The 14,639-nt window shown below is 43.8% G+C and overlaps 1 protein-coding gene across 4 annotated transcripts in view; it reads right to left on the reverse strand.

Annotated features, from left to right (window-relative positions):
* Positions 1-11,365, reverse strand: part of PCYT1B (phosphate cytidylyltransferase 1B, choline) — a 33,984-nt gene extending 22,619 nt beyond the window's left edge. Inside the window, exon 1 of one of the 4 annotated variants that reach the window (XM_069784865.1) lies at positions 10,992-11,309. In XM_069784865.1, coding sequence (XP_069640966.1) covers positions 10,992-11,111 — 120 coding nt within the window. In that variant the 5' untranslated portion in view covers positions 11,112-11,309. Of the gene's footprint in view, positions 1-10,991 lie in introns of all 4 variants that reach the window. The other 3 variants (XM_069784868.1, XM_069784867.1, XM_069784869.1) reach the window with 3 other exon arrangements.
* Between the last annotated feature and the right edge of the window lie 3,274 nt (positions 11,366-14,639).

The raw sequence follows: 14,639 nt of genomic DNA on the forward strand, positions 1-14,639 counted from the left end.
TCCTTTTCTCATAATCTCAAATGTTGCAGGAAATCATCATCATGAGTATCTTAGTGATGAAAATCACGTCATCTTTGCACAGATAAAGTTAAAAATGGAGAAACTATGACCAAGTCGCAAGTTTCTGCCTGGGTTTTGTAGATGGGAACTGTTCATCGGGCCACCCACGCCGCACAGTGTAGAACATTACACATAATCATACCATGCCAGCTCCTTCCTTTATTTTCTAAATACTGTCTTTTTGCTTCTGGCTTTACGATTGCTGTGTGCTAACCTGTCTTTTTATCTCCAAGCAAGGTCAAGTTACACGGCAGCCCATACGGCCTGGTTCCCGCTGGGATAAAGAGGAAGGCAGAAATGTTAAAACAATAATGGCTATGGTCTGAGGCCTGCAACTGGTAATCAGATCCTAGCTTGGCAGAGGCTGTTTCCTTGGAGATTACTTGAAGAAAATAGGTCTGGTTTGCAGGAAGATATCTTCCCCCCCCCTCCTCTCCCCCAGCAAGCACAGTGGTGCTTTTTATCCATGTAAACGCCTTTGCAATGCCAAGATTTTTCTTTCGGTCTCTGCTCAATGGAGAACAACGTCTATTAGCTTCCCATCAGTCCAGCTTTTGCAAATGCTCATCATTAAAGCTCACCTTACGGCCAAGGGCTAAGAACCAGACCTGTCAATATTGCCATTACTCTGTGACCTCTCAGTCACTGGGTATGCAAATACATTAAATACAATAGATTAAAATCAGCAATATTCTATCAAAGCCACATAGAGAAATGCATCAATACCATGTCCTGACAGATCAAGGGAAATACAGCAATAGCTTCCCAACGAGTATTCAATACTATTTCGTCTGGCCTAGAAAAAAATGTCACTGAGCTTAACAAAAACATCTTATAACATGAGACCATTTGGTTTGCATATAAGAGCATAAGATAAAATATTTCAAGAAATTATTAAAAACCAGAAATAATATATCAAACTTCTTTCAGTTTCTATATAATTACTGGTATTCTTTCCAGTTTCTTGTCAGTAATAACTAGAATTGGGAGAAGACAGCAAGTAATTTATATAGGAGCTTTTTCATTTTGGTTAATCTGTTAAAGTACTTTTAGAAGTTTGCTCTAGTTTTGCCAGTAATCAGATGGTTAGACAAAGACTTATGGAAATGTATGTCTGTCTTTCTCTGACAGATTTTTCTCTTCATCTGTGCCTTCATTATTTTCTAGGCATTTACATTTTGCGATTAGTCAAGCAAGTCAAATTAGCCTTGTATTTTGGACCAAGGTAAGCTTCTGAGATCTGCATCATCCTGTAGCAGGGTGCTCTATAGCCTGTGTGAGTTCGGTGATGAATTACCTCATTTTGTTTGTTCAGCACCTGCCTCTCCTTCTATTATTTGATATTCTTGCACTGGAAGCTTCAGTAAATTTATCTGTAGTCACCTCTTCCCTGTGTCTCTCTCTTTTCTCCCCTCAGTCACATTTTCCAGGCTGAAGAGCTTTACCTCATTTATTTGTTCCTTGTATGGAAGCTGGTCCACAACTTTTGATTATTTTTGTTGCCCTTCTCTGTTAACCACAAGGTGGTTTACACAGTGTTCGAACTGATAACTCTTCCAGTTTCTAGAGCTTTGATAGGAATAGAAAATTATTTACATGGTGCTCATACTTTGTCGTTACCTTTGATGACGTAAGCACCTTACACCTCGTGTCAGCAGGGAGACCTTACTTTCATTTAAGCAGTCCAAATGCCACATCATTACCGTGTTATTAATACATGGTGTCTAGAGAAAGCCTATTACGTGCCATAAATGGAGAAGTCATTGTAATATTAGGACTCATTAGTGCTATTTACTTCAGAAGATGTTAAAAAGCTCTTGCAATGCAAGTCCTATTTCCTGGGAATGAAGACACTGCATTCAATTATAATTAAATTCACTTCCTAAAAATGAACGTATGTGAAAACATCATATCCAATAACCCTTGCATATCAGAAGCCATTCATTCTATGACAAGTTTAAATAGTGTCTTACTTGCATTCTCACAAATTTGCAGAATAACTGAATGATGCTCAATAAACTTTGGGACATTACGAGATGTAAGGTAGGTAAAGAGGGCTTCCTGGCAAACGCCTCACAACTCCATTTGCACCCAGTAACATCTTTGCAGCCCCCAACTATATTTAACGAGACAGTAGCCCAGAGAGGAGAGTACAGGGTGGTAGGCAGCCCTGAGCTGGTTCTGTGGCTGGGATACTTTATGAAGAAACCCTGCCTGACAGCTAGAAGCAGCTTATTTTCAGGTGTATCTTGATGCTGCCTTTTTACTATCTCTCTTAATAGTTTCTTAGGCTACTGTAGCCATTTAACTTAGCTGCTAGTCAGCAGATAAACATTCATAGCTTATGTTTCCAATGGATTAAAAGGAAAGTAGTCAGTGATTTGCAGAGGAACAGCAGTCGTACCACTGAAATAACAGGTCAAAAGCACGAGCACCTCCACGCCCTCTCTTTTGTATACAACCCGTAATAGGAAGTAATTAACTGTCTTATTGTTTGCTTGTTTTCCATATGTTTGGTTGTTGGGTTGGTTTTTTTACACAGCAGCAAGGAAGATAGAAGTATTTTTTTAAATGGGCAAATGTAGATCCATCTATGCCATAGTGCATCTGCCATTATAACTCTGCCTGCAGGGTGACTGCATGCAACATGTGCTAATGGAAGGAGCTACTCTCCTCTTTTTTTTTTTTTCTTTTTTCTGTTTTTTGTTTTGATTTGCACAGCTACACTACCTCCCTTACCACATGACAGAGACAAAAATGTTGTCCTCTTGGTAGAGAGAACAGTTGTATTGTCATCTAAGATTTTGCCATCAACAAAGGCCTAAGAAAATTTCAGCTCTTGAAGCAGTACAGCTACACAGGCAAAACTTGGTAGAGCAGGCTGGGCCCATGCGTATAAAACAATTAAGCTGGCAGGCAAATTCTGTGGGAGGTCTGATGCTGTAATCTCTTTTTATCTCAGAGGCAGTATTTAAAACAGATAACTGATTTCACTGGAACAAATCATGTGGGTAAGATCTACTCATATGAGGAAAGATTATTTTGGGAACCTGCTCCTGATGTTGGCAAACAATAATTACAGAGCAGGAAACACTGACATCAGTTTTAAGGAACATTTAAGAGAAAAACACTATCAAAACTCTTGAGAAGGAACTAAAAATACGTGCTGAGTTTCTAAAGTATGAATACCCTTTGCAAGTGGAAAGACCATGTTAAGGACTACCAAGGTCATCTCTCAGAGGTTCAGGGAGTGAACATTGTGAAAAATGAAAAGCACGTTGTCTCATATATTGCTTTTAGTAACCTTGACCCATACAGGAAAATTTATGAGCAATTAAGTTGTAATTGAACGTTACTGGTGGGTGCCTCCAGGTAAACTTTTCACAAACAGTTCCAATATTAATGCCTGTACCAGAAGAAAATCTAGCCTGTTCTTCCACAGTTCTGCTGACTCGGGGAGGTAGATGTAAACTAAAAATGGAGCAAACTAACCCAAGAAGAACAATAACTTAAAAAAAAAAAAAAATCTGTTTGCAAGCATTCCAAATTGCCTTATTCTCAGTTGCTTTTTCTGGGCTTTATCTTCAATCAAATATACTTTGCTTGTCATTAGTATTAAGTCAGTAATGATTAAGTGCAAGATGCAATTACAAACTGAAGATATAATAGAAGAAAAGCAGCTTCCACCGCCTTCTCAAGAAGCACAATGATGTATATACGTACAGATTCATAGATTCTGAAAGTAGAACAACTATTACATAATCTAGTCTAATATTTGCAAAAGGCCAAAGAATTTCGTGACAAGATTCCCGCGTGACAGCCATGACTTTTGACTGAACTGGAACACATTATTTAGAAAATAAGATCCATCTTAGAGGTAGGACGGGCCCCAAGTCAAGCAGAGCTTAAACAAAAGAACTGCCGATGAAGCACCTCAATCTCCATGAACACCAGCTGGAAAAGAAATGCGACCCTGGGCAGCTTACCCACCTGAGCCCGCTCCCCTGGCACAGCTGGAAGGAGTGCGCCGTGTACAAGCGACCCAGGTGGGATGCGTTGAAAGAACAAACCGTGCAGCCTGTAAGCCTAGCTGTCCTCCTGTCCTCATGGCTGGAGACACAGCCAAGCTGTCAGATGTCCCGGCACTGAGGAGGGATATGCGGTATTTCAGGATAAAGAAGTATGCGGCTCCTTCAACAGGGCACTGGTTACCAAGCGGCAGCCTGCAGACACTGTCACAAAACGAGGATGTTGCAACGGGACTGCAGAACCAAATTGGCCATGGTGCATTTGCAATCCAAAGCTGAATGGCAGGTGCTTGCTGGCCCACGAGTAATGCTGAGGGTTGGCCATGTCAACAGACCAAAAATATGTAACCACTGTTCTAATGCCACTCTGTCTTTTATTGATCAATCCAGAAACTGGAGATAAGGTCAGTTCGTATGTTTTGGATTTCTAATACCCATTTCTTTTTACTTGTACACACTGATTTATGGCTAAAAGGACAGAACTTCAGCTTTAACATAGGCAAGGGTTAATCTACTGAAATGAACTGAGTTATAGCTAAGCTATTGGGTGAATTTGGCCCTGTATTCAAACTCTCCTTGTGCTTCTACAGAAAGATACTTAACATCTATGAATTATTTCATGTCAGATATAGGACAGCATTCTGTATAAACCGTTACTTGAAGTAGAGCTATGTTGAAGCAAAAAAAACCCCAACAACAAACCACCAAACCCCATTTTTCCTCCCGCACACATACTCTCTGCGGTTCCACAGCTGGCAGGCAGAAGCACCCTGGGAAGAACTGTTTTCCCATAGTGAATGCACTGGCCTTCTCTACCAGATCCCCAGTTCATCCAGTGCCTTTCACAAGAGCTTTTCACCTTATGCCATCTGTCTGCATGTGTATAGGAAAGGAAAGCAGATTACGTGGAAACAAAGGTATAAGCACATATTGGGATAGACAGTTCTGGCTGCATTGAGTGTCTGTGCATGATCCTGGGAGTGTGGTTATACACTACACGTACTTATTGCCCGTGTAGTTAGTGTTTGGCTCCTAATTCTGTATTTCTTCTGTTCCACAGCCACGTATGTGTGTTTGGTTTCTTTTTACATTTTATACATGTTACCTTATAATGTTGTTTATGTTTTTGAGGAGGAAACAGAGAGAATCTATTTACAATGCTTTTCTACTCTTTTTTAAAGATATGATACAAACCTTCATAGTAACGACAACAGCACAGTTTAAGGAATCAGTAATATTCTCCTAATAAAAGCTGCTTCTAAAGTAGCATTGCATATATGCATTCGCAAGCAAAGAATGCAATACATTGAATGTAATGTTTTCTCCCTGTCTTTGTGTGTCATTTGTGAATCCTGAAAAAATACTGGTAGTTCTGTATGTCTGATGAACACATATTGCAACATGCTTTTGCAGAGACTATGGCATTCCAGAACCTATACCAATTGCATGTCCTTTGATGTGGTAAAGGGAAATCACAGCAGATTTTTGGTGTCTACAGGCAGTTTTTGTTTGTTTTTTTTTAAGTGCGGCAGAGATTGCTACATGCCCCCAAGTGCAAACCACATTTGGCATGTTTTTATGGGTTTGTGCTTTTATGTAGTAGTCAACATTTATGAAAATGAAAAATTAATCCAGAGCAAAACCCAAACTTGTAAAGAACCAAAAAGATATTTGGTCATATAAAGTCATTTTGGGTTCCTTAAATGTAAGGCTATTTCCATATATATTTATGCTTAGTTCCACATTGAAGTAAACAGATGGCAGACCCCTTACAGTCATAACATCACGTGAGAGAGAAACAGATGCATGGGACACTTTTTAACCACAATGAAACCCCCTAAATTCATCATTAGCTCCCCTGATTAAAATTGCATATACCTTTCAGTGATACAGGAAAGATAAAGATGAAGATCTATGGAAGCTCATGGAAAGAAAATATCTGAAATAATTATAGAGGTTGCATCAGACCCTCTCAAAACACTGTTTGCAAATATGAAGGGAGTAAGGCATCCAGGGATGAAAATATAGGAATCCAAGGCATGCATGCTTATTTCAAATTTTGCACTTAACGTTTCATTGCTTAACAGCAGCAACAACGAAATTGTCTAAAGGAGTCTAGTGCCCCCTTAAACCATTATACAGCTCCAGTGAAAGTACTAAAACGTTCTCCTCTACCCTTCAATAAAATAAAAAAAAAAAAAACAGTGTTTTCCAAATGTACTTGAATAATTTGAAAAAATGAATTAATGTACTAATGTCTTCTAAAAAATCAATGAAATAAGCAAAATAGCTAAAGCAGCTGATACCTAAAGTGATGTGAGAGCTGTGATCTTCAATTGTACCCGAGTCTCATTCTGCAAAGTATTGTAGATTCAGCGGCCCCAAGATATTTGATACCTAATTCCTATTGAACTGTAAAAGTCCATAGCCTCTGAATCTCAAGACGTGGCAGTAGAATTAAATCCAGGCTTGGGAGCAGGCACTGGGATTGCCAGGGTGAACCTCAAATGGCCCTGATGCTTACAGTGCCTTGGCAGAACATGTTTTATCTGCCATATGGATAGGCCCTAAGTCTCCAGCTAGTCTGTCCTTGCAGTGGTGACACTAAGCAGAAGAAAACTAGTTGGGTACTTCCACAGAAGGCCCCGATGCCATCTCCTGCACAGGCAAATGGGATCTGGCCACAGCTCAAACTGCCTGAGAACAGGCATCCAACGGTAGCATGGATGTCACGTAACCACGACCTCGGGAACAGCCCTGTATTCCTGGGATTGCATTGCCAAGGACAGAGCAGACACAGCGAAAGGACATATCTGCTTCTTTACGTCATCTTGAAGATAGATTCACTTTAAATTCATGAAAACTGATGCTTAATTCCTGCCTGGCCCTCTACCCACCAATGTCCCCATAAGCACAGGCCAAACCAACCGCCTACCTGTCTACTCCCTCTCCTCCCCTGTAGTTCACCTTGGCTAATTCAGGTGGTTTTCTGCTCATCTGCTTTCTTAAGTTTCCTTAAGTTGTGCCTGACTTTCCCTGTGTGTTGCAGAAGAGCCTGTATTCCTGATTCGGGCTCAAATTCACGTTAGACTCAAAGCACAGGGAGGTAGGTACTGCGATGGAAACATATGTTTCATTGCCCTGCATTCCCTTAGCTGACCTAACCCTAAGGACTTCAGCCAGTTTTGAAAATAAGACATTGGTACCCAGATCCCACGAGTACTCTCCCAGATGTTGCCACTGAGGCCTGTGTTGGATGACAGAGACGTCGTCCAACGTCTTTTCCATACGAGGACAAGAAGCTCTTGGCGTGTTCAAGGGAAAGGTAAGACCAAGCAGTAGGTTTTGAAATTTGTTATCAAGTAAGCTTCAATGTGTATTCGGTTTTGCTTTATCTGCAGCACTGTCCTTATAAATTGCCATTGTTTCCTTTTATGAAAGACACTATCTGGAATTGTCTTCCTGAACAAGGTGTGTTGAAATGCCTGTTTGTTTCATGCAGGGTGAGGATTGGTAATTCTCAAGGTGCACACCAATCCTTCAAGGAGCTGCCCACACGTGGGACCAAAGTCAAACTCTTGGCCCCAAGAGACATAAATGAACTGTAAAAAAATAAGCAAATCATTTCACAAGGCTTTGTACTTACTCTTTGGTATTTCCCCCTACGGTATCTCTGCCACCCAGTTAAACTAAGAGCTTGCCTCACTTATGGCCCTTTTTAGTACAGACGCACGCAGGCACACCCTAATGCTGGGATTCCCACGCTGAGATCCACAGCCCTGCAGTGCTCTGCAGCTTGTTGAAAGTTATCTGGGGACAACTGCCATACCTGGAATGTGCGGCATGATGTGACTGGCAGCCATGTTTATCCCATTTAAAACAATGAATGCCCCCATGACCAAACCACGGGTATCCTAGGGTTTAAATAGGAGAAGCAGTGCTCACTTAAAAAAAATGGATGGGACAGTGGTAGATGAGAAAGTGGCCTAACCCAGCAGTTTGGTCCAGACAAGAAACAGATAAATGCAAAACTATACAAACCAGGGTTGGAGAAACGCTGTTTGTGGGATTTTTTTTCTTGACTACAAAACTGCTAAAATCACAGCTGCGGAACAAGCCTGCGACTCTAATTGGTTTGTTTCTCCATTGTGCATTGAGACTAAGGTACGCGTATCACTCAGGGAGAGATTTTCCTGGCATTCAGACACGTGGAATTTGAGAACGTAGAGAAGGCAAAGATTAAGTGAGAGATGGACCAGGGGAATTGACTGAAGCACGAATGCTCATTAATGCTCTAGTTGGTTAAGAAAACCCAAAGAGTGTCTTGGGAAAAAATTAATGGCAATTTATATCACAACAGTACTAGGTACTGCAAAACATCAGGTTTCAATACGCATTGAAACTTACCTGAGAACTGCCTTCAACGTCCCCTGTTTTCCTGCTCTTTGAAGGATACAGGGGTTGTCTTTAGTCCTACTGTGACACTTCCTGCCAAGCTAGCAGACTCCATAGCCTAAAATTAGAGGACCTGGTGGCAGACATGCATTAAAAATATTTGCAGTTTTAAGGCTTTAAATAAGTAATTCCTGTTTTAATGAAAAGGACGACAACTGTTTCAGAAAAGAACTAACCCCCTTTTCATCTTCTAAAATTTGAGCCAATTCTGAAGTTATATTTCTTAACAAAAATTGCTTCCTAAACATGAGCCTATATTAAGAACTAGAAAGCCCAAAAGACAATTAATTTTAGAGATGCGTTATAACCAATGAACAGCATTAAAGAGTCATCTGTAAATATCACAGACTTTACTTTTACAGCCACCAGTTATATCATTCTGAGGTACCAAAGCCATCCTGAGGTCCAGGATAATAAAACGATACTAAAATGTTAACCGAGACGCCCTCTTTCATTTACGTTAATGAAGTAAGTGACTTGGTTACTACTGGCCCACCACTGTACGTGCTGCCTTCAGAGGAGTGGGATCAGAGAAAGTACTGAAGATCTTAAAAAAGATCTGATAGGAACTTGATATCCATGTTATTAGATCATCTGTCAAGGGGTGATTCACTTTAACTCTTCAGGACACTGGCTCTGAATTCTTCTCGCTTAAGCCATAACTTGGCTACGCTTGCTTGCATCACTCCTTATGCCCTAACAAGTACGGTGTTTTGCATTATACTTCACCAGGCAATTTTTTTTTTTTTTTCCTGAAGGTAACGTAGATCTGCTGACTGACAAAATATCACTTTATAACGACACACTTTCCATAAATCTTTATTCAAGATGTCTCCATTGTCCATTATTGGTACTCGGGAAGATCTAAAACATCATAATGAATTCCTGTTTTATTCGTGTACTCTAGCTGTCACCTTAATTTCCACAGAAATTATACTGGAATGCATGATACTGTAAATACTGGCATCATGTTGTCACTTCTTTCTTTAAAATCTTTTAAAATGTCAGACTACGTGGAGTAATATATTCAAACGGGTTGTTATATCTGAGCTTTTGACAGAGAAATCTTAGACAGCCTGTACGAACACACTGCAGTAACAACACGTGAGCTAACTTTCCCCATTAAAACAGCTCCAAAAGCCTTCCACGAACAAATTAACAGTCTTCTTTGAAGTTGATTCTAATTATAACACTAGCAAGCAGAAAACATTAATTTAGGTCAGCTCCAACGACTGTTGCTATTTCTTGTCATATCAGAACGTCTCAACTATAGTGTTGAATTTAATTACTGAAGTTGGATGTTTAAATATGTTTTCAATTAGGACTGTGACTGAATTCTGGTGTTGAATGATCTAATTTCCAGTACTAAACTGTTGCATCCATCGTGCACTTTCACACCTCGATACTGTCTCTGTGTTTCTGTGTGCGTGCGTGTAGGTATTGTTGTTATTCTTTTTTCTAACGCCTTGCCAATGGTGCACGCCATGGCGGGGAAACGAGTGGTTGTTCCTGACGGGAGTAGTAAAAGGTTTAAATAAGCAGCAAGGAACCATTCCAGTTATTTTCAATGAGCCCATCAGAAAAGCGCAGCTCTCGGAACCCTGACTGTCTGGGTACAGGGGCCTCGTAAAGTTGCCTGAGGGACCCTTCCCTCACCTTTAACCGAAGGCCACCGAAGGAGTCTATTTTTACTGCCGCTCTCCCGGCTCTCCCTCATCCAGCCCCCCCAAAACCCCGCAGCTCTCCAAGCCTCCCTTCCTCCCGCACGGAACTAGAACCTCTTCCCTGGGCTCTGAAGTTGAGAGAAGCCGCCTTTCCCGCTCCCGGCCGAGGGGCTGGCCTGCCGGGCCCACCGCGGAGGAGGCGGAGGCGGAGGCGGAGGCTGCCGTCCCCGGCGGGACGCGGCTGTGGGCCGGCGCCGCGGCTCGGGGAGAGGCCGGGAGCGGCCCTCGCCCCCCCGCTGCCGCCCCCCCGCCCCGGTTCCGTGCCGGGCGGTCGTTCCCCGAGCCGTGCGGCTTCTCTCGCCGCGGTGCGGCTTTACCGAGCCACACGCCGCCCGCTCCCTGAGCCGAAACCGCGTCTCTCTCACGCCAGCCCCTTAACCAAAGGCGGCGGACCTTGCCACATCATTGCCCCGACGCGCCCTTATTCGGCGGGTTTGGGGTTTTTTGGTTTTGTTTTTTTTTTGAAGAAGGGAGCAGCAGTTCTGCCCGGCTCTCACCGTCCTCCCCGAAGTCCCCAGCCGACAAGGGCGGGCGGGAGGGGTCCCGCACCCCCGCAGCAGCCTTCGCTTTACCCTCTCCCCGCGGAGTCGCCGCGCCACACAAAGGGACCCGCCGGCGGGCGGCACGGCCCTCTCCCCCCCACACCCCTCATCCCCTCACCGTCCCCGCAGCGCCCGGGGAAGGCTCGGGCGGGAGGTCCGAGGCGGGGCAGCACCCGACTCACCAGGCGAGGCTGAGGGCAGGTGTGCTCCAGCTCCTCCATGGCCTCCTCCGAGCGCCGCGCCTCAGAGGGGGATCTCGGGATACCTCTTTCTGACTCAGCATCGGGCGCCAGCACTGGCATGGCCGGCGGCAGCCTCGCCCGCAGCCGCCGCCGCCGCCGCCGCCGCCCGGGCCCGCCCGGCGCGGGGCTTCGCCGTCACGCGTGGGCCCGCCCCACCGTGAGGGGAAAAGGAAGGGGGGGGGGCTCCCCGGCACGGCCGCCGATGGTTGCCACGGCAACCGGGGTTGCCGCCCCCCCCCCGCCCCGCCCCGCTTCCCTCAGCGGCGCGGTGCTGAAGGGACAGCGCCAGCCTGGGGTCCCTGGGGCCGGCTCCCAGGGCGGGAAGGGGAAGGGGAAGGGGAAGGGGAAGAGGAAGAAAGGGGAAGGGCCGCCCGCTTCTCCTCCCTGGGGAGGGAAAAGGTGCTGGGAGCGCCGGCTGGGAGTAGGGCTGGCACGTCTGGGTGTTGTCGTGTGGTTGGAGGGGGGGTTCGGTTAATGACGTCAAAGGAGTTCGGAGGGGGAAGGGGGTGCGTTTCTTTCAGAAATACATAGTCACGTTGGCTTGGGTTGAGTTGCTCGGCAATGCTTTTGCAAATTCGTGGCGCGGAAGAAATCGAGTTGCTTCTCAGCGAAAGGAACGATAATACAAAACAGGTTCGGTAAAAACGCCATTCTCTTCTGCCAAGAGATGGGTAACTGGACGTCGTCGTAACGGTGGCGGCTCCGTCTAAACGCGGCAACACCTTTCCGTTACAGCCAAATACGTGACAGAGTTCCCAGGCCCTTAGCGAGGAACCTGGCTAATGCCTGCCCAGGAGTCACCACTACATCTGCGGTCGCACCAGACAGCTGCTTCACCGCAGGCAGCTGTGGCTGCTACACTGCCGAAGCCAAACACCCAGCCTCCGTACTCTTCAACAGCATGAGAATACGATCAAGGTAATATAAAGCCAACGCTCTTTAGAACGGAGAGATTCCGTTGGCTATTGTTAACCTCGATAGATTCGTTACAGTGGATTCCAGCAGTACTTAGCTGCGGTGGGCACCATAAGCATTGTTTCTTAAAAATCAGACTTCATCAAGGGACGCAAACATTTAAGGCCATCCAAAGCCATGAGGAGTTACAAGAGAATTGTGCCTCGGGGTCGCTCCCTAGGACTCAAGAGCTTAATTTCAAATGTCTTATGTTTTGCACGTCTTCAAAGGAGGCCAAGTGCAATACAAAAAAAAATATATGAGCTACATGAAAGGGAAAGGGGTAGGTATGTGAAGAAGAGGAGATGAGAAAGGAAGTAGAAAGAAAAGAGAATGTGAAAAGAAAGAATAAGACAGCAGTTGAGAAAAAAGGAAAATACGTGCTGAAAGAGGTGACTGAGCAAGGAAAACAGGTAGCCAGACTAACTAAATCTCACAGCTGAATCCCTTTCACATAACTGAGTTCCTTTAGCAGTTATTCTGTGAGGACTGCTCACACATTACAGAAAGCATACTCAAGAGAAATGATTATACCATGATTAATACAGCACTCTGCCTGAACTGTGTAGTTCATTTTCTTAGGAAAAATATTTGAAGGAGTGTTACGCCATCAGAACAACATTTGGACAGCATGGCTGAGCAGTGTTAGGACTAGAGCAGCCAGAGGTAGCAGGCAGCCCTTTTATAAACCCAACCGCACAGGCCAGCTCCTCAGGGACCAGTGCTGGCGTGCTGAAGGAGTAGCACCGGGTGCTCGGGATCAGTGTCCAGCCCCCCCTGACCAGGAGGCTGCGTGGGAAAAGAGGTGAGAGGGAAACAGACCTTCTTGCAGCTGGATGATTGCTGATAAACTGGAAATGTAAATTCCCTTGCCTTTTATTTATTTTGACCACGAAAGGGGGAATTTCATCTTTGCTTTCATGCTGAGAGTTTGCTATTGACTTTGACTGAATTTTAATTTGATGTTTATAGAGATAAGTTTTTCCATATACATGTAGCATTAAAGAATGATGTCTCTCTTGCCGTAGTGTTACCACCTATCGAAGTTGTGCCAGAATTTCAAAGTGGAAGTGGAATACTTTTCTTGCTGCTTATTTAATTTCCACCTCTGGGAAATACTTTATAATTCTTTTTTTTTCCTCCTGTTTGAACAGCATGATTAAGAAGTGTTGTGTACCTCATTAACAGAGGGAGAGAGAGTTGAAATAATGGCAGAGGGAAGGTTGTGGGGTCTGTCATGTCTATCCAAATGGAATTTCTCACAGGCCATCTTGGCTCTGATGATCTTAGTCAATGCATTGGATACTCTGAATAAGATATCCTAAATTGCATCTTCTTCTAGCAGTGGGGGCAAAATGGGCTTTCAAAAAGCTGGAGTGTGTCTTCTTTACTCTCTAAAGTAAAGAAATAAAAATTAGGTTTGACTGGAGAAGCTCAGCAGATGGCCTTCTGTAAATCCTTACAAGTCAGCCAACTTTTAAAAGAACAGTGAAGCAAGAGTGACGGGTGGGAAGGTTCATGCATCTAATTGCTTTTATGTAACCAAATATCCTGCATCAGGCCGAGTACGGTCTCCTGGGCACCCTCCTGTCATTCCTTCAGAAATAACAGGGACGTATAGCCACTGCCGTTAAGGACTGAGCTCTTGGCAACAGCTGCTTGGGCTTGAATAGACATCTGATGCATAAAAATCCTGTCCCAGGGTGCATAAATTAACGTTACATGCAAACAAGCCGGGAAACCATGATCCCAATCCTCTTAAAGCTAATTCCAAGGTCTGAATTGAATAGACAGCAAACAGGGAAAAATCTTAGCCGTTAGGAAGGTTCTGTCTGATATGTGGTGTGGCTTTTTCTATATGGAATTTCAGTTTGCAAACTGGAACAATTAATTCTCAAAGTACAAAAAATAATTAAAATAAAAAGGTTTAGGTGTTACATTTAAATCCTCTCCTTTCTGAGACTGAAAGTATTATCCCTCTCTAAGCTTCGTGGGCAGCTGAAGATTATAGAGACAAATATTCTGAGTCGATTCTTCTATGTCTTCAAGCCCTAATTTTTAAATATCTCCTTGCTTTTTTGTTTGTTTGTTTGTTTGTTTCTATTTAGCCATTCATATTTTTTAAATCTTTTAGTGGAGCATTGATCAGTGCCCACAACTGTAACGAAACAAACTTCCACCAGCACCTATAAAACTTCTGCCATGCTTTTTACCATATTACGCTTGTTAAACTGATTCTAGCAGACTAGCACTGGTAGGCCAACATGGCTGAAATCTGAACACGAATTAATGTGTCCACTTCCCTCAGAGGGGTTCTTTTCTCTATACTTGATGGATTAGGATAAGCAAGAGGCTTACTTCGTCAAACGTACTACATCCGGGTTCATAGCTATGCTGTTTAGTGTACACTAACTGCATCCTTATCTTAAGGCAAAATCCCTAGAAGGAGCAACCTGTACTTGGAAATTGTGAGTAAACCCATTAAAGGCCTCAAACTGCTTGAGCAGGGAGATGATAGGCATTTCACAACCACGTACCAAGGAGTGCTTTCTGCTCCTTCTAACGGTAAGGCAGTGCTATAGCCTGCTATCTGCAGCAGAGTATAATGACTTACACACAAGCCACTTGCTAACA

The sequence above is a fragment of the Haliaeetus albicilla genome, chromosome 6 (assembly GCF_947461875.1).
Source record: "Haliaeetus albicilla chromosome 6, bHalAlb1.1, whole genome shotgun sequence".
Lineage (NCBI taxonomy): Eukaryota > Metazoa > Chordata > Aves > Accipitriformes > Accipitridae > Haliaeetus > Haliaeetus albicilla.